Genomic DNA, 20,934 nt, shown 5'->3' on the forward strand with positions numbered 1-20,934 from the left:
TCCTCTCCAAAATCAATAAGAAAATATGTTTAAAAACAAAAACCATCAGTGTCTATGGCATGTCTCACTAAGAATGGAGTGACTCAACCAATAGCCGAGGTCTATGGTATGCTAATAAGTAATAAAGATTGTTTTTAAAAAATAAAATAAACCGTAACTGGTTCTACTTTTTTGCATTTGGCCAGTGGTGTGTGAGGGATTCACATTCTTCACATCCTAGAGAATATTTTGTTTGGTCAATCATTATTTACTTAAAAATTTTATTTTGTAAGTTTGTCATGCTACCTCATTGTTTGATTGTCTTTTTTCTAGAAATTTATGGTGAGTCTTTTCTCCAATATATATTTGCTGTGTCTGTATCTTTCTTAAAACCTCTGATCATATGTTCTGCCTAATGTTTTATGAGTTTTGGCAATTTTCTTTAACAAAAAGACAATTGGATAACAAATATGAATGTTAGAATTTTCACTCATTTTGTGCCTTTTTGATTTAGGAAATAAATTTTTGTATTGATATAAAGTGTTTTAGTAATTTTTACCTGTTAAAAATATCTATTTTTAGAGATTCTCAAAATATTTTTTATTGATTTCACAGAGGAAGGGAGAGAGAGAATCATCAATAATGAGAGAGAATCATTGATGGGCTACCTCGTTCACGCTGCTGCTGGGAATGGACCCTGCAACCCAGGCAGGGGCTCTGATGAGAAATCGAATGGGGGACATCTTTGTGCCTGTGCTGATGCTTAACCACTGTGCAACACCAGCTAGAAACTTTTAGTTTTTAAATACTATGCACAATGCAGTGAACACTTTTAATTTTAACCCGCACTACTAACATTCTCCACCACCTTCAGAAGAGCAACTTTAGAAAAACACAGGACAGGAACCCTTCAGTTCCCCAGTGCCAACAAGCACCTTTGTGTGTAAGGGCTTTTGAGAAAGAACTGGGGACTAGCATTGGATGTGAGAATGTTAAAGCGCACATTGAAAGGAAGTGAGATTTGATTTTATCATGAAGATGTTTTATGGACAAGAGGGCACTGTACAGGGTTCCCAAGTCAGAAGTTTTGTTGTTGTTGTTTGTTTTTATAAATCCTCACCTGAGGATTTTTTCTATTAATTTTTTAATTTTTATGTGTTATTTATTTTTAATTGATTTCAGAGAGGAAGTGAGAGAAATACACATCAATGATGAAAGAGAATCCTGCATGGGCTGTGTCCTGCACTCCCCATACTGGGGATGCAGCCCAGAATGCAGGCATGTGCCCTTGGCCCAAATCAAACCTGGGATCCTTCAGTCCCCAGGCAGATGCTCTATCCACTGAGGCAAACCAGGTAGGGCCCTGTGTCAGAACTTTGTGGAGAGTGTCAGACTACTCCTGTGATCATTCTTCCAGTTTCAGTGTGCTGGAGGTCAGTTTCATTTAGAAGTTATTTCTAGCCTTGGCCGGTTTTAGATTTTTTTCAACTCCTCTACTACGTTACTTAGTTTTAATGCTTTATGACATGTTCCAAGTGGGTTTATACTTCACTGTGTTTTTTGCTCTGAATTTTAAAAAGTAGATTTTTATTGATTTCAGAGACGAAGGGAGAGGGAGAGAGTGATAGAAACATCAATGACGAAAGAGAATCATTGATCAGTGGCCTCCTGCATACCCACCCCCCACACCACTGGGGATCAAACCACTACCTCAGGCTTCTACCCAAAACAAAAATCAAACCCTAATCTCCTCTTTCATAGGATGATGCTCGTACTGTAAGCCACACCAGCACGACTTGGTCCTAATTATTAAGTAGTACAAGGTTCTTACAGACTTATGAATTTTAAAGATTCACTGCACATATACATACCCATCATCATTAGTTATTTATATTTAATGTGGTTTTAAAGTTCTGGAGCTATATATACATAGCTCATCTTTCAGTATGAATATGTATTTCATTTACACTAAGTATAATTTGTGAATATTTGTGCAATCTTATCTCATAGAGAATGCCTGAAACATCAACTCTGCTGACAGCTTCAATACGTGTGTAAGGGACAAATTGTCTTTCACTATGATAATTACAGTGGCATCTTCACATTAACAAAAACACCAGTTACTTTGCCAGAATTCAAGTTTCGTACTGTTTCAAAAGTGTATTTATCTTTATTGATGTTCAAGTAAAAATTAAACAACAGAATTTGATTTAATTTTTATATTAGGCATGTTAGTTCTTCTTTATTTCAAAGATAGGCGCCACATTCTTCCCACCCCCTCTTTTTTTTTTTGTAGGTAGAATGGAAGGGAGAGTGAGAGACAGTGTAAGAAACATAGATGTGAGTGAGACAGATTGATTGGGAGCCTGGGCACTCACCCAGACCTCACTGGGACAGAGCCAGCAGCATAGGTACAAGCACTGGCAGAAACAGAGTCCAGGACCCTTCAGTCTGCATGTCAGAAATAAGGCGAGCCCCCGAATTCCCGGGTCCGGGTAGAACATAAAACATACTCGGGAGCCAGGCAGCAAAGCTAATATCTTTACTTCTACACAGAAGGGTGCACACATAAGGTCTGGAAGCTCACCCACATGGAGCAGGTGGTCAGCTGGTCTTTATATTCCCTGAGGCATGTGAGCTGTCCCTTGCTCTTGATCTCTTGATTGGAGCTAAGGGGCAGCTTCCAGGGGAGCTGCAAGCCATTTGGCCAACATGGCAGTGCCAAGTCCTGCCGTCCATCTAACATGGCGGCTGTCTAAACTGTTCTTTGACAGAAAATATAACTTGTTTATACTCACATCTGTCGTCCATGCTGTAACCACCAATTAAACTGGAGAGGTCTGTGGAATATTCTTGTGTACTATTGGTAACATACGTATATGGTGGCGTGAGTACGTCATTTGTGTTCTAAAACTCTCCAGACTGTAATTCAGGCGAACCTCTTTAGCACTGATGGCGAACCTATGACACGCGTGTCAGAGGGGACACGCGAACTCATTTTTTTGGTTGCTTTTTCTTTGTTAAATGGCATTTAAATATATAAAATCCATATCAAAAATATAAATCTTTGTTTTACTTTGGTTGCAAATAACAAATTTCTATATGTGATACGGCACCAGAGTTTAGTTAGGGTTTTTCAAAATGCTGACACGCCGAGCTCAAAAGGTTCGCCATCACTGCTCTATAGTATGACGAACTGCATTGGTCTCACAGATAATGAGTTTTCATAACAAGGACCGCAGTCCCTTTACCAGGAAAAATGACTCTTTTCTAGCCATTTTCAAGATGTCTCTTACCTGACGAAGGTCATTTCCCAGTGTCCCTACCGGCAGATGTCGCTGTTGTCCTTGGGGGGATATGGAAAAACCTTCCACCACCATCTTGGACGCTGGAACCCACATTACCCAGAAGGCTTTGTGAGGGCTACCGCCAGCTTAGCCAATGAAGAGTCAGAAATGGCCTTTCTCTTGCGTCACATAGGAGGGGGGGCGGGACTTCCGGTGTTCTCTAGGCGACTATTGGTCTTCACCCAGAATCTACTCCAGGTCAGGGCGGAAGGTTCTAGGTGGGCGGGGACAGGGGCGGATACTCGGAGGGAGGAGGCCCGAGTCCTCACCGCTCAGCCCGCACGTGGGAGTGAAATTCTCTGACGCCATCGGGTTACCCACGTCCGTGACGGAACAGAGACCCCCTGTACCCCCTTCCGCTGCCCCTGCTTCTTACCCGCCTCTCCGGCCTCTCCTGCCTGGGTCCGCGCACGGCGTCCAATGGCAATGGCCTTGCCCAGTTGCTCAGCTGAGGTGAGTTCGCGTCCCCGCCCCCCACACCTGCTCTCACCGCCTCGGTACCCTCAACCCTGCAGCCTGGGCTCAGGGCGCCTGTCCCGTCCTGCAGCTCAGGTCCCCGCCAAGGACCCTGAGGAAGGAGGAGGGGAGAGAGGAGTGTTGTGGCTTCTGAGGACACAGGAAATACAGGGCTCAGTGGACAGGGGTGACTCGTATCTGAAATCCCCCTGCGGATGTGGGTGCTGAGTGTAGAAACCAAGGTCCGAGGCGGGCAGGGAGGATTTCAGAGCCGCATGCCCTGCTTTCCCCAGGCTGTGGGGTCCACCAGGAATTGGGTTGTGGTAGATCCTTCTGAACCCTCACAAGCTCTCTCTGGGTGCCATTTGCCAAGTTCATGGGTGAGTCCAGAGAGGTCCTGTGCTGTGGAGCAGGAAGGTGGCACAGCTAAGGCAGTGAACGTGGGGTCTGAAGTTGTGATGGGGGTAGACATTACACAGTGGTGTGCACATCTGGAGGAAGTGTGAGCTGATGGTACTGGAAACCTGGTATTGGGACTTTAAAAAATGTGTTTTTTTAAATTGATTTCAGAGAGGAAGGGAGAGGGGGAGAGAGAAAGAGAGAATGAATCATCCATAAGCTGCCTCTGGAAGCCCCGTACTGGGGATGGAGTCTTCAACCCGGGCATGTGTCCTTCCTTGCTTAGAAACCAACCCGGGATCCTTCAGTGCACAGTCCAAAACTCTGTCGACTGAGACAAACCAGCCAGGGCTGGTATTAGGACTATAGGATGAAGCATAAAACCTTGGCTTTGTCCTGGAGGCATGATCTGGGAGACTGCAGTGGTATTGCTTGTCAGGAAGGCTGGGACCCTGCCTGCTTGGCCCAGAGCTTAGATGGTGTTTCTCTGTTGTCCCCCTTCCCAGCCCAACTGTTGCCAAGGGCAATCACAGTGAGTAATGGGACTGTGATGAGAGAGCAGCCAGCACTGGCATTAGGGCCTGGTGTCCACACGAAACTGGGGAGCCATGGAGGAGGTTGAGGTTGGGAAAGATGTGTAAGGAGTAGGATTGCTAGTTCTCAAAATTTCAACCACGGTTTCTATTTTCTCAATTCTGACAGGTTGGCGTGACCTTTGATGACATTGCCCTGTACTTCTCCAGGGAGGAATGGATCCTACTTAATGAGGGTCAGAGACGTCTGTACCTGAATGTGATGCTGGAGAACTTTGAACTTCTATCCTCCCTGGGTAAGACCCTCACTCTCACCATTGACCTGGCCTTGGCGTTGCGATTTACCAGGGCCCATCCCCCAGGGTGTGGTCTGTCCTCCCAGGTAGACTGTGGTACTGCTTGATGTTTCCAGTTTCCTGGGTAGTTGCTGTCCTGGGGAGGATTGGTCTATTTCCAATGCTCCTTTCTATTCCTGAAGTCCCAATACTCCCGCTGTACTAAATTCCTAGGGAAGGACTTGTAGTTGGTAGTGTTGTAGGCAGCCTATGGGATTCCACCTTGATGAGTGAAGAAAGCATTTTCTATATTCATATTGGTGATGTATACATATTTTTTGAAAAATTGTCTGTACGTCCTTATCCTCTTTATTAACTATGCATTTTTTTTATTGGTTAAAGAGTCTTTTGAATACCTTGTATATTTTATATATTAATTGCTTACGACATACAGGAACACATTGTTGCACCTGCTTAATTGTGTTTTGCAGATATTACTCCCCCATACTCGCTTTTCTAGAAAGTCCTTGTTTTTGTCAACTCTGCTTTCAGCAAGTCTAGTTCCACCTTGTATCTAGCAAGCTCAGGTGTTTGTTACTAGTGCTTAGCAATTAAGTATTTTTAATGAAGTTATATAGAGTTTGCTTTTGAAACAGTCATTGCATTGTTATTAGCCTGCAGTATTGTATTAACATACCTTCATTATTCCTGGGGCACTCCAACTAATTGTGTGAGTTTCCGTCTATATCAGAATATTCACTTTATTGTGCTGATCAGAACGGAATCCACAATCCCTCCAAGCGATTCCTTCATATGGTTTGCAAGTATTTTCTTCTGTTCTCTAGATTGCCTTTCATTTCATTTTGTTTATTGCTCTTGTGCAGTGAAGGCACTATTTTTCTTTATTTGTTGCCATCTGGACTGTTTATTTTTTTTCTATTTTGTGTGGTGGTTGGTTTCACCTTCAGGAAATCCTGTCCAAAACAAACCTCCGAAACTTTTTCTCTAGGTTGTCCTGAGGAGTTTGAAGTTTTAGTGCTGACATTTAATTCTGTCCTGCAGGTTGAGTTAAATTTTATCATTGGTGTCCAGTTTTGTTGTTTTACATGTGAATGTTGATTTTTTTACCAGCACCATTCATTGAAGAAATTATCTTTCCTTCCTTCTGTGGCTGCTGCTTTGTCCAAAATTACTTAAAGTCTGTGCCTAGGCTTATTTCTGTGTTTTTTGTTCTGTTCTGTTGATGTATGTGTCTGTGTTTGACCATCAACACACTGTTTGCTTCCTTTCTCTTTGTAATAAGATAAAGTCATGAAGTGTGATGCCACCATCTTTGTTCTTGCTCAAGATTGCTTTTGTTAATGGAGAGCTTTTGATTCCCTTACAAGATTCTCCATTCATCTCTTTGTAAAAAACCATTGGAGTTATTGGGAATGCATTTAATCTGTAGTTTGCCTTGTGTACTATAGCTATCTGCACGGTATTTCATTTCCAGAACCATGAACACAGGTTGTCTTTCAACATATTTGTGTTTTCTTCCATTCCTTTCATCACTGTTCCAATATTCAATGTGCAGATGTTTTCCATTTTGATTCAGTTTATTCCTGCTAATTTTATTGTTTTTGATGCTATTGTAAATTTAATTTCCTTCAACATTTTTCTATCAAAGTATTTATTGTTAGTGTGTAGAAATGGAACTAATGTTTATATGTTTATTTTGCATCCTGTAACTTTTCTGAATTTAATTCTTTTTTTAATATATATTTTATTGATTTTTTACAGAGAGGAAGGGAGAGGCATAGAGACCTAGAAACATCGATGAGAGAGAAACATCGATCAGCTGCCTCCTGCACACCCCCCACTGGGGATGTGCCCACAACCAATGTACATGCCCCCAGCCAGACTCGATCTGGGACCCTTCAGTCTGCAGGCCGACACTCTATCCACTGAGCCAAACCGGGTAGGGCTGAATTTAATTCTTTTATCGATTTTTTTACAGAGAGGAAGAGAGAGGGATAGAGAGTTAGAAACATCGATGAGAGAGAAACATCGATCAGCTGCCTCCTGCACACCTCCTACTGGGGATGTGCCTGCAACCAAGGTACATGCCCTTGACCGGAATCAAACCTGGGACCCTTGAGTCCCCAGGCCGAGGCTCTATCCACTGAGCGAAACAGGTCAGGGCTGAATTTAATACTTTTTTTTTTTTTAAGTATATTTTTATTTATTTTTTTTACAGATAGGATGGGAGAGAGATAGAGAGTTAGAAACATGGATGAGAGAGAAACATCGATCAGCTGCCTCCTGCACATCTCCCACTGGGGATGTACCCGCAACCCAGGTACATGCCCTTAACTGGAATCGAACCTGGGACCTTTCAGTCCGCAGGCCAATGCTCTATCCACTGAGCCAAACCATTCAGGGAAGAATTACATCTTGATGGCACTGTTTATCTTCAGAGGGTAATATGACATAATGGAGAATAGCATGGACTCTGAAAGTTGAGGAACCCGAGCTCAAATAAGAAGCAACTTCCAGTGCTAGAAAACACTTACATTTAACTCCACCTGTGCATGGAACATAAATGTAGAGATCAAACTGGTTTACATATGTAACACCCAATATAAGTTGTAGAATCTTTTTCAAGATTTTAGAAGTTTCTTTCATCCCCCTTTCCGACGACGACCCTCAGAATTTCTTAATTTCTGACCTTTATAATCATTGATAGTACCATCAGCTCATGAAACTCATATCAGTGGATTTATATGATGTATTCTTATTTGTGTCTCATTTCTTTTGCTCAACATAAATATCTATGAAATTAACCCATATTATTCTTCCTAGCATGATTTTATTCTTCTTTTATAGCTGTGTAGCATTCTATTGATATTTACTACCATTCTTCCATTTTCCTGTAGGCAGATTTATAAGTTGTTTCTAATTTGAAAATATTATGAATAAAGCTACTCTAAACATCCTTTCACATATGATTTTGAGGATCTATATGCTCATGTCTTTTGGATATAATAAGAGCAGTAAATTTAACGACTCATGATGTAGGCATATGTTTAATTTTAGTAGGTACAGTTTTGCACATCCTATTATCCAAGTGATACAACAAAGACCAGTGAATGAGAGTTCCAGATCCTGTAGATACTTCCCAGTAATTAGTATCATAAACCTATTTAATTTTAGCTATCCTGGTAAGTAAGTCATGGAGGAATAAATTTATGTTTACCTGGATAGATGATATTGAATATATTTCATATATTTTTTGAGATTTTGATATTATCCTTTATCAATTCTTGTTTACATTTGTGTTCTCTTTTCTGAGGAGCCTTGATTTTCCCCATATTGCTGAAGGATATTTTCTCTGGAAATAGGACTCTGTTGACAGTTCCTTTATTTTAGACATTATGGTGTCTAATGGAAAACCTGTTGTCATGAGAATTCCTTTTTCCTTATAGATGAAGTGCTATTTGTCATTCAGAACTTTTAAGGTTTTTCTCTTTGTTTTTATTTTTCATAAATTTAACTATGATGTGGGTGTTGCTATCTTTGGGTTTATCTCTTTTTGTATTTGCTGACCTTCTTAAAATTGAGGATTTCTGTCTTTGGACCTATTGGAAGCGTTTTCAGCCATTATTTCTTCAAGTACTCTTTCAGCTGCATTTTCTTTCATTTCTTCCTGGACTCCAAATGTTAGTTTTATTTTGTGGTGATTTGTTGTTGTTGTTGTTGTTATGACTCCACTGGTTCCTGTGGTTCTGATCTTTTTCTGTTGCTGTTTTCAAGCCCATTTTCTCTCTATTCTCATAGGATATTTTTATTGTTAAATTTTCTAGTTCCCTGAGTGTTTCCTCTGTTCCATCCATTCTGTTTTGAGCCTATTCACTGAGTTATTTATTTCAGTTATTATAGTCTTCTGTACTATAGTTTTCATCTGGTTTTTCTTTATAGCTTCATTTTCTTTGCTGAGACTTTCTATTTACTTTCATAACTTGCTTTTTTTTTTCCATTTAATGATGTTCAAAATCACTCATGTAAAGATTGTTTTGATGGCTGTGTTAGACTTATTATCAAATAACTCTATCATCACTAATAGTGTTAGTTTCTATTATCTCTTTTATTCAGTTTTAGATCTTTCTGCTTCTTTGTATGAATAATTTCATAATTGAAACTTAGAAATTTTGATCATTATGAAACTCTGGATCTTATCAAGCCCATTTTATCTGACTCGCTTTGTTATTGCTCTGGTAACGTCAGGGTGAAATGCCATCTCATTATTTCAAGAAGAGAGTAGAAGTCCAGGTTCCCCACTTGGCCCAAGGTTTGTAGGTGTGTGTGTTGGTGGAGGGGTGAAGGGGGAGGGAGATGGGTAATCATTTTGTTATGAGATGGTGGGAGTTCTGGCTCCCTACTATTCTTCTGCCAGTATCTCCCCAGTTGGAGGGATAGGTCTTCCTTGTTTCTATATCTTTTGGTTTCCACTTACATGTCCTGGGACTGACTCCCACCTGTGATTCCTGACTGGCCCTCCAGGACCACCAGCCTCGGCAGTCAGTCCTGGGTCATCGACCCAGCACTTACTTCAGGATTGAGTTCCGGCATTCGGTTGTCAGTTTGGTCATTTAGGCTGTCAGAACCCCTAGCTGTTTATATAATTAGATTCCTTTTACATAGAGAGGAAGAGAAATGGAGAAAGAGAGAGAGAGAGAAAGCTGGGGAAGAAACATCAATCAGCTCCCTTCTGCACACATGTAAACCGGATATGAAAGCCTCATTCTGAAATGTGCCCTAACTGAGAACCCTCCAGCCTTCGATACACTAGAGGATGCTCTAACCAACTGAGCCACATTGGCCAGAGCATTCTGTGTTTTTTGTTTTTTGGTTTTTTTTTTTTTTTTTTTAAATCTTTATTGTTCAGATTATTACATTTGTTCCTCTTTTTCCCCCCCATAACTCCCCTCCTTCCAGCTCCTACCCCACCCTCCACCCTCAGTCCCCACCCGCTGAATTCATCCATAGGTGCATGGTTTTTGTCCAGTCACTTCCCGTATCTCCCACACCCCTTTTCCCCTAAGAATAGTCAGTCCATTCCCTTTCTATGTCCCTGATTCATTATAATCACCAGTTCGTTCTGTACCTCAGGTTATTTATTCACTTGATTCTTAGATTCATTTGTTGATAGATGCATATTTGTTGTTCCTAATTTGTATCTTTACCTTTTTCTTCTTCTTCCTCTTCTTAAAGGATACCCTTCAGCATTTCATATAATACTGGTTTGGCAGTGATGAACTCCTTTAGTTTTTCCTTATCTGTGAAGCTCTTTATCTGACCTTCAATTCTGAATGATAGCTTTGCTGGATAAAGTAATCTTGGTTGTAGGTTCTTGGTATTCTGCACTTTGAAAATTTCTTGCCATTCCCTTCTGGCCTGCAAAGTTTGTGTTGAGAAATCAGCTGACAGTCGTATGGGTATTCCCTTGTAGGTAATTGAGCCTCTTTCTCTTGCTGCTTTTAAGATTTTCTCTTTGTCTTTTGCTCTTGGCATTTTAATGATGATGTGTCTTGGTGTGGTCCTCTTTGGATTCCTTTTGTTTGGGGTTCTCTGCACTTCTTGGACCTGTAAGTCCATTTCTTTCTCCAGGTGGGGGAAGTTTTCTGCCATTATTTCTTGAAATAGGTTTTCGATATCTTGCTGTCTCTCATCTTCTGGCACTCTGATAATTCTGATATTAGACCGCGTAAAGCTGTCCCAGAGGCTCCTTACACTATCTTCACACTTTCGGATTCTTTTTTCATTTTGCTTTTCCAATTGGGTGTTTTTTGTCGAATCTTTGGTTTGATTCTTGAGCTCCTCTGGTCTGCTATTGGGTATAATATTCTTTATTTCAGTCCGTGTATGCTTACTTTCTAATTTCTTTATCGTAGCATCGAGGGTCTCATTAGTTTTCGTGAGGCTCTGCACAAATTTATGGCAAGCCCTCAAAATTGCCATTCTTAGCTCCATATCTTCCATTTCTGTCATGTTTTTTTGTCTCCGCATCTTATATGCTTTCTTGGTGCCCCCCCTTGTGGTCTCTGTGCGCAGTCTTGTTCTAGCCAAGCCTTAATTGTTGTAGTTAACACTAGAGGGATTTGACCACCAGGCCGACTGGCTGTAGGAATCAGCTGTGGAAAACGTCTGTCTTCTGGGGAGGCGTTATTCCAGCCTTTGCCTGAGGCGGTTGGCAAATGGTTGTGCGCAGGGCCTGGGCGGGGCGGGCTCAACAGGGCGGGGGGAGGGAGCAGCTATGGCCGCTCTCAGTCCGTCCCGAGGGGCTCTGCCTCTCTGTCCCAACAACCGCTGCAAACCTCGGAGGGTCATAGCCAGACAGTCCCGCTTCTCCCGTTTGAGTCTGGGTCCCTAGAGACTCGCCCGGGTCTGTAGCCCAGAGTCTGAGACTCCCTCCTGATTGAAAAGGACAACCGCGCCCTCAGCCGCCAGCCCGCTTTGGGCGCGCACCCTCACCACCGCACCGCCGTACCTTTAAATTTTCCACACTGCGCCTCCGCTGAGCGTCGGAATGCTGTTGTTTTTGCTTCTAGTTGAAGAGACTCTCCTCAGCCAGCCTTCCCGTGGTTCTGGTTGATGTCCGCTCCGACTTTTAGTTGTATTTTTGAAGTGGTTGTCCACGGCGGCAGTCTCCGGTGTTTACCTACGCCACCATCTTCCCGGAAACTCCTCTGTTTTTTGTTTTTAAATGTCCAGGTTTATAGATCCTACTGGACTGGGATCAATGAGAATAGAAGCACAGTGGCTGATAGTGATAACGCTAACCCTTTATTTTTATTTATGTATTTAAATATATTTTTATTGATTTCAGAAGGGAGAGAGAGGGAGCCGGAGATAGAAACATCAATGTTGAGAGAGAATCATTGATTGGCTGCCTCTTGCACGCCCCCCAGCAGGGACCGAGCCCCCAACCTTGTCATATGTCCTTTCCCGGAATGGAACCTGGCACCCTTCAGTGTAAAAGCTGATGCTCTATCCACTGAGCGAAATCAGCTAGGGTTAACCCTTTTGTTTTAATACATTTTTATTGATTTCTCAGAGGAAGGGAGACAGAGAGAGAGAGACAGAGAAAGAGAGAGAAACATTAATGATAAGAGAGTATCACTGGTCAGCTGCCTCCTGCATGCCCCCTTACTGGGACTGAACCCACAACAAACTGGACCTGTGCCCTTGACTGGAATGGAAGCTAGGATGTTTCAGTCCCCAGGCTTACACTCTATCCACTGAGTAAGCCAGCTGGGGCTGACCCTTGCTGTATTTATTTATTTACTTAGTTAGTCAGTTAGTTAGTTATTATTATTTTTTTAAAATTTTTTTTGTTGATTTTTTTATAGAGAGGAAGGAAGAGAGATAGAGAGTTAGAAACATCGATGAGAGAGAAACATCGATCAGCCGCCTCTTGCACATCTCCTACTGGGGATGTGCCCGAAACCCAGGTACATGCCCTTGACCGGAATCGAACCTGGGACCCTTCAGTCCGCAGTCCGACGCTCTATCCACCGAGCCAAACCGGTTTCGGCTAGTTAATTATTATTAACCTTTATTGTTGACCTTAGGTATCTTCAAATGTGTTTGCTCACTCAGTTTTCTGTCATCCTTTCTATGCAGTTGTCCTTATTTGGTATTTTGTATTACTGTGTATCTTCATGATACTCTTATTACCATTTCCTGTGGGATGTTTTTCTCATGAGTAGCTGTCTACTTACTTTTGAATGGGGAAAGTTTCTCTATCTCTGATTCTGCCATCTTGCTGAGGTCAGTCTCCTAGGCCTTTTGGCCGTGATCTCATTTGTCTTTCGTTGTCCTACCACAGTGCTGACAATCCATCTTTTTAGTTTTTCTTCTAAGATTTGCATCATTTATCCCCCTGCAGTGGCTCAACTGGGATTTAAGAGGCAGAATCCTTGGTATATCACAGGAGACACATGACTTTATCAGTGACAGGCTAGACCAGCCGTGGACAAACTACGGCCCGTTTGAAATGAATAAAACTAAAAAAAAAAACGACCGTACCCTTTTATGTAATGATGTTTACTTTGAATTTATATTAGTTCACACAAACACTCCATCCATGCTTTTTTTTTTCGGCCCTCTGGTCCAGTTTAAGAACCCATTGTCGTCCTGGAATCAAAAAGTTTGCCCACCCCTGGGCCAGACCCAGAAGCAGTCTTGCCTTGGTGAAGGACTGAGGGGGCAGTTTTCATGCCTGGGCTCTGTTACATTCATAACTTGGAACCCAGTTTGTTCAACAATGTTTTGTTACCATTGCCCACTCCTCACCCAATTCTACTTCTTCTTGCTTAATGTTTCATCCTTCAATCCGCAGGCTGATGCTCTATCCACTGAGCCAAACCGGTTCGGCACTTTTCAGTTTTAATAGTGATCATTCTATTGGGATTCCCAGCCTGTGGATAACCTTAACCTCTCCAAACTTTGCACCCCTACCTCTTTCAAACATCTCGCTTTACTGCACTCCAATATTGTTCCGTGCCTGCAGGCCTTACAGTACACATGAATTATTACATTGACGCTGAACATCACATGCTCTAATATGATTGATCATTTATGGTTTTGAACACATTGGAATTATTCTACACAGACTCACATTGCCAGCATGAAAGGTCTTAGAGGAAGCCATTTGTGGAGTAATAACGTGCAGACACTGCCTCTCTTCTTTTTGTGCCAGCCTATGCTTTTGTCCTCCCTTGGTGAGATTTTCTTCATTCAATGACCATTTGAGTCATGTTATATATATATAACAGCCATTTCCCGAGAGTCTGACGCAATCGTCTTGAAAATCATTGTATAAAGTCATGTCCAGGCCCTAACCGGTTCGGCTCAGTGGATAGAGCGTTGGCCTGTGGACTGAAACGTCCCAGGTTCAATTCCGGTCAAGGGCATGTACCTTGGTTGCAGGCACATCCCCAGTGGGGGTGTGTGCAGGAAGAGGCTGGTTGATGTTTCTCTCTCATGTTTCTGACTATCCCTATCCCTTCGTCTTTGTAAAATATCAATAAAATATATTAAAAAAAAGAGAAGAAAAAAAATCTTGTTCAGCCACGACAGATAAACATCTGTGTTGAAGATATTCTGTTTTATCAGGTAAACATGCCCTTCACCTACATTTCCTTTCGTTCAGGTTGCTGCTGTGGAGAAGAGAATGTGGAGGCCCCAACTGAACAAAAGGTTTCTGTTAGATTTTCACAGTCAAGGAATCCCAGGTTACCATTGTCTTCCCAGAAGAGCCACCCCTGTGAGAGTTGTGGGCTAGTCCTGGGAAACATTTTCCGGGTGATGGAGCTGCAGGGAACACAACACAGACGGATACTGTTGAGGTGTGGAGCGTGTGCAAAAAGATTTTCTTTGTGTGCGAAATTTCACCAGCAGCATGTGAGAGAGCAGACTTACATTAGAATTCCGGAAAGGATGTCACTTGCAAACAGTTGCAATTTCAATGTGTCCCAGAATCATTTCACCTGTGGGGAGGTTGGGCAGAGTGTCCTTACTGAATCTGGACATCTCCACCAAAATGCTACTCAGACCAGGGACAGTCCAACTGCTATTTTGATGCGTGGGATGACGTTTCAAAGTAGAAAAAACTATTTCAGCAGAAAAGAATGTAAGAAAGACATTAGTTGCAGCCAAACATTTATTCAGGAAAAAGATTTCCATCTTGGAAGTGGGTGTTGTGTGCGCTCTGAATGTGGAAAATATTTTACCCAATTTTCTAGCTTTCATTATCAACAGAGAGGTCACACTGTAGAAAAGCATTACAAATGCAATGAATGTGGGAAATCTTTTACCGCTAAGAACATCCTTCAGCAACATCAGAGAGTTCATATGGAAGAAAAGCCTTGTAAATGCAGTGAATATAGGAAGTCTTTTACTCAGAGCACTACCCTTCGTTTTCATCAGGGAGTTCACACTGGAGAAAAACCTTATCAATGCAGTGAATGTGGCAAAGCTTTTACCACTAAGACCCACCTTCATCGACAGCTGAGACTTCATACAGGAGAAAAGCCTTATAAATGCACTGAATGTGGAAAATCTTTTACACAGAGTACTGGTCTTCATGATCATCAGGTAGTTCATACAGGAGAAAAGCCTTATCATTGTAGTGAATGTGGAAAATCTTTCATGAAAAGCACTGCCCTACGTTACCATCAGAGAGTTCATACGGGAGAAAAGCCTTATAAATGCAGTGAATGTGGAAAATCTTTTACCCGGAGCACCACCCTTCGTGTTCATCTGAGAGTTCATACAGGAGAAAAGCCTTATAAATGTTGTGAGTGTGGGAAATCTTTTTCCCAGAGCAATACCCTTCGTTACCATCAGACAGTTCATACAGGAGAAAAGCCTTATCAATGCAGTGAATGTGGGAAATCTTTTACCCAGAGCACTCACCTTCGTTGTCATCAGAGAGTTCATACAGGAGAAAAGCCATATCAATGCAGTGAATGTGGAAAATCTTTTACCCATGGCACTGCCCTTCATCGACATCAGAGAGTTCATACGGGAGAAAAGCCTTATAAATGCACTGAATGTGGGAATTCTTTTAAAAGGAGCAGTAGTCTTAAGTATCATCAGAGAGTTCACACTGGAGAAAGCTATAAAGAGTGCAATTAATGTGAGGTATCTCTCAGCCAAATTTCTAAATTCCCTCTCCGCATAAGAGTACAAATGTGAGCCCTAACCTGTTTGGCTCAGTGGATAGAGCGTCGGACTGCGGACTGAAAGGTCCCAGGTTCGATTTCGGTCAAGGGCATGTGCCTTGGTTGCAGGCACAGCCCCAGTAGGGAGTGTGCAGGAGGCAGCTGGTCGATGTTTCCCTCTCATCGATGTTTCTCTCTCTTTCTATCCCTCTCCCTTCCTCTTTGTAAAATATCAATAAAACACATTAAAAAAAAGAGTACAAATGTGAGACATTTCTTAGATGTATAGGAAATGTAATTTCTTAGGAGTTAACAATAGTACAAGAAAATTTGTGAGTCCTCATTTTTCTGAATTGTATCATACATTTAATCACCTACAGTATGTAAAGTTCCCATAAGTGTTTTTCTGTTGTGTTTCTGTGTTTTTATGTTGGAACACTATGTAATTATGTTGCACGTTCTAACATATAGGATGTACTGCCAGATCTGTGTCACTGCATATTTCTGTTGCTGAAGGTAATTCACCTGAACCACCTATAAGGTCCCTACAGATGGCATCAGTCACCATCCTCCCGTGCCCAGGGATGCCAAGTCAGACTCTAATTTGTTGACGGAAATGAGGAATACCTGAGTCCTTAGTTCTTTCTTCTTTCCCTGTCTTGTGTTGCCAAATAGGACTCATTACTGTTGGCCGCAGTAAACATAATGTTGCAGAGGGCCTGCCATTTTCAGGGACACACTTTCCCTAGATGCTAATGATGAGTTTATTGCGTGCCTAATTCATCAACGGAAGAACTGCCAGTCTCATGTCTCTATGGATTGTAAAATAATGAAGGCTTTTTCTTAAGAATTCTTTAATCTGGGTGTTCTATTTACTCAATAGGTTAGTTTATAAGGAGATCTGGGCTTTCCAAGCATGAAGAGGTGAAAAACTTTTAGGGGTCTCAAACATTTTTGCGCGTGGGGAACAGTATGGTTCAGAAATTAGTTCAGTTTTCAGCAAATTTACACTACTGCCCATATTTTCCTAGGAAACACTGTGGACACTCTACTTCTCATGTGAATATGTGTCAACACATAGAGATCACTCCAAAGAGAGTGTAGCTGTGACAACCTCAAGTGTGTCTGGAAACATGAATTATTTTCTTGTTTGCAAGCCATGCCAATACGTGTGAAGTGAATCTCTTACCCAGGTCTTGCAGAGGGACATAAGCCCTAATGCCTACAATATCACGGGTGATGGTCACTGGTTTGAGGACCATCGCATTCAGGGGGAACCCTTTCACTACAGAAACACTGAGCTAATTGTTTTTGGATGAGACTGTACCCCTTTAGATGGAATGGTCCTCACCTAACTGTGCATCCGGCATTATTTTTAGGAAAAGACTACAAGAGCTGTGTGTACACAGATCTGAGGGACTCCAGTCTTGTTTATCTTCTGTGAAGCAGTCATTGTCATTGATTTCAATCAAGATCTTTTGTTGCTCCTGTAGCTTCTCAGAAGTTCCCATCAGAGCCATTGGTGCGCTGGCATCAAAAGAAAGATGGAGACAATGGCGGTCTTTAGACCAGAAATGTGGCTTTTGTGGGTTTGGGGGAGTTCTTTATTGTTTATTACATTTTCTGTCACTAAGTTGAGACTCTCACCCAGAGGGCATAAGTACGGGGATTGAACATAGAGTTGCCAAACTTTTTCTTCCATAATACCATTGAACCATTTTTAACAGCTATAGTGAGTAAATTACATGTGTTAAGTATAGTGTTTCATGAATCTTGACATGTACATGAAACTGAAACCATCATTATAGTCATAAAGCTGACCATATCTGTCTCTGTGTAATTGCATGATGACCTCTTAATCTGTCCATCTTTCAAGCTGTTCACAGGTTTCCTAGTAACCATGGATTTACATTTCATTTTCATAGAGAACTTTATTTTTCTAAGTATTTTTCTGCATTAGTTTATGTTTCATAAATACTTGGAGATTTATTAAAGTTACACTAGTAACTGATCATTTTTCCGATAGATATTCTTATCATTGATATATCACCATCAGTTTTTCCATTTTAGTAAATATTTGGTTATTTCTAATAAAGCTGGTACAAACATCTCTTTATAATTTTTTGTATGTATATAAGTGTTGTTTAGCTTTGTCAAAATTTCATTGCATAGTCTGTGGTTTTTGAGAAGATGAATGTTTAAATTTACCGAGATTGCCGAACCGGTTTGGCTCAGTGGATAGGGCGTCGGCCTGCGGACTCAAGGGTCCCGGGTTCGATTCCGGTCCGGGGCATGTGCCTGGGTTGAGGGCACATCCCTACTGGGGGCTGTGCAGGAGGCAGCTGATCGATCTCTCTCATTGATGTTTCTAGCTCTCTATCCCTCTCCCTTCTTCTCTGTAAAAATTCAATAAAATATATTTTTAAATAAATAAATAAAATAAATAAATAAATAAATTTACCGCGATTAGCAAATTGTGATCTAAATGGAATATACCACTAGGGCCGGTGTGGGTCAGTACTTGTCCCATCATCTCATGTAGCACAGGGTTGTGGATTTGATTGCCAGTGGGGATATGTGCCTGTGTTGTGGGCTAGCTCCACAGAAGTGGGTGTGCAGGAGGTCACTGGCCAATATGGCACTCTTCCATCAATGTTTCTCTCTCTCCCTTCTCTCTCCAAAAATTAATAAACTATTCTTTAAAAATAAAAAATAAACCTTTCCCTAGCTGCTTTTGAACAGTGGAGTGGGCGTCAGTCATCGAACTTAAAGGGTCCCTGATTAGATTCCAGCCAAGGACACATGTCTGGGTTTAGGGCTGAATCTCAGCTAGTGGGCCTGTGGGAGTTGCAATCAATGATTCTCTCTCCCTCTCCCTTCCTCTCCAAAATCAATAAGAAAATATGTTTAAAAACAAAAACCATCAGTATCTATGGCATGTCTCACTAAGAATGGAGTGACTCAACCAATAGCCGAGGTCTATGGTATGCTAATAAGTAATAAAGATTGTTTTTAAAAAATAAAATAAACCGTAACTGGTTCTACTTTTTTGCATTTGGCCAGTGGTGTGTGAGGGATTCACATTCTTCACATCCTAGAGAATATTTTGTTTGGTCAATCATTATTTACTTAAAAATTTTATTTTGTAAGTTTGTCATGCTACCTCACTGTTTGATTGTCTTTTTTCTAGAAATTTATGGTGAGTCTTTTCTCCAATATATATTTGCTGTGTCTGTATCTTTCTTAAAACCTCTGATCATATGTTCTGCCTAATGTTTTATGAGTTTTGGCAATTTTCTTTAACAAAAAGACAATTGGATAACAAATATGAATGTTAGAATTTTCACTCATTTTGTGCCTTTTTGATTTAGGAAATAAATTTTTGTATTGATATAAAGTGTTTTTAATAATTTTTACCTGTTAAAAATATCTATTTTTAGAGATTTTTAGAATATTTTTTATTGATTTCACAGAGGAAGGGAGAAAGAGAATCATGAGTAATGAGAGAGAATCATTGATGGGCTACCTCCTTCACACTGCTGCTGGGAATGGTCCCCGCAACCCAGGCATGTGCTCTGATGAGAAATCGAATGGGGGACATCTTTGTGCCTGTGCTGATGCTTAACCACTGAGCCGCACCAGCTAGGAATTTTTAATTTTTAAATACTATGCACAATGCAGTGAACACTTTTAATTTTAACCCGCACAACTAACATTCTCCACCACCTTCAGAAGAGCAACTTTAGAAAAACTCAGGACAGGAACCCTTCAGTTCCCCAGTGCCAACAAGCACCTTTGTGTGTAAGGGCTTTTGAGAAAGAACTGGGGCCTTTCTGAACCCGCTGACCCACCTGCAGGGAGGCAGTACTGTGGGCACTAAGGTCTCAGTGTTGGGTCTCCAACCTGGAATCTCCAGGAGACTCACTACAGCTCCCTGCACCTCAGTTGGTTAAATGTAACATGACGCTGATACCGGACTTAGCTAGGACTGTGAGAATCAATAAAAGTTACAGAGTTGGTACTTGCCTGGGCCAGGGTTCCAGAGATGACTGTTTGAGTATTTTTGTCTTTTAATTCTCACAAAAACCTGGAAGGTCTAAACGGGTATTGAACTGCTGGGAACATCTTTGATTACAGAAATGAGGAAGATTTTCCAAGTTTACTTAAGAAACAATGCCAGGGCTGAACAGCAGACTCTGAGTGATGGATGAATGATTACTCTGACACATTTTTGTGATAGAAAGAGCTAATGGACTGCCTGGATAAGAGAACCAAACAGCCCCGTTCACCTACCTCCTTAGGCTTTTATTGTAACAACAGCTTGAATCAAAATTAACTATTAGATACTATCAGTAGGGTAAGCATCCTTGAGATCACACATGTGTCTGCAGCTAAAGACTAAGCATAAAGATTCTAGTAAATACCCAGGTGCTCGCATGTACACAGACTTGCTTCCCCACAAAACAAGTGTAAGATATAAAGGCTGGATTGCAACCTCGTGTTGGGCCTTGGATTGCCAGTGGGGAAAAGGGCCTGGTTGTGTGCTAGATCCCCAGAACGAACGGGATGTGCACAAGGCTAATGACTGAGGTTGCACTGTCATATAGATGTTTCTTTCCCTCTAATTCTTTCTCTAAATATCAGTACAATATTCTTTTAAAATAAAAATTGATTTTGCATTTTTTGCATTATACTAGCAGTATATGAGGGATTCATTCTCCACATCCTAGAGAATATTTTCTTTGATCATCCTTTTTTTGTTTGTTTTTAACCCTCAACTTCTGATTTTTCCATTGAGTTTTAGAGAGTGTTAGGGAGGTGGAGAGACACACAGAGAGAAATATCTGTGTGTGAGAAACAAATCATTTGGTGGACTCCCAAACATGCCCTGACCTGGCTGGGTGTTGAGCCCCCACGAGGTAGAGGCTCTTGAGCAGAATGAAAGCCTTGACCCCTCAGTCCACAGGCCAAGGGTCCATCCTTTGAGCCAAACTATTTGTTGTATACATGGCTATCATGTTGGCACTATTCAAGGTTTGGAAAGTGGGCATCTGCACCTGAGATAAAGATTGTGGATCCTAGGGTCTCACAACCTTGCTTGGAAATAATTGTTTCACCTGTTCATGAAGTTACAGTGTCTGCATGCAGAATGAACATTATTTATGGAAGAGAATATTGCTAGAGCAAACTATAGAAAGGCATAATGGAGTTATACAATGAGCAGTATTTATATAGC

The 20,934-nt window shown here is 41.4% G+C and overlaps 1 protein-coding gene across 1 annotated transcript in view; it reads left to right on the forward strand.

Moving 5' to 3' along the window:
* Positions 1–15,672, forward strand: part of LOC139000301 (zinc finger protein 420-like) — a 34,024-nt gene extending 18,352 nt beyond the window's left edge. The window contains exon 4 of the mRNA XM_070402541.1: positions 14,933–15,672. Within this exon, the coding sequence (XP_070258642.1) occupies positions 14,933–15,672 (740 nt within the window). The remainder of the gene's footprint in view (positions 1–14,932) is intronic.
* The last annotated feature ends 5,262 nt before the right edge of the window (positions 15,673–20,934 follow it).

Source organism: Myotis yumanensis, unplaced genomic scaffold, assembly GCF_028538775.1.
Source record: "Myotis yumanensis isolate MYYU_CA2020_CCGP unplaced genomic scaffold, mMyoYum1.0.hap1 SCAF_23, whole genome shotgun sequence".
NCBI lineage: Eukaryota > Metazoa > Chordata > Mammalia > Chiroptera > Vespertilionidae > Myotis > Myotis yumanensis.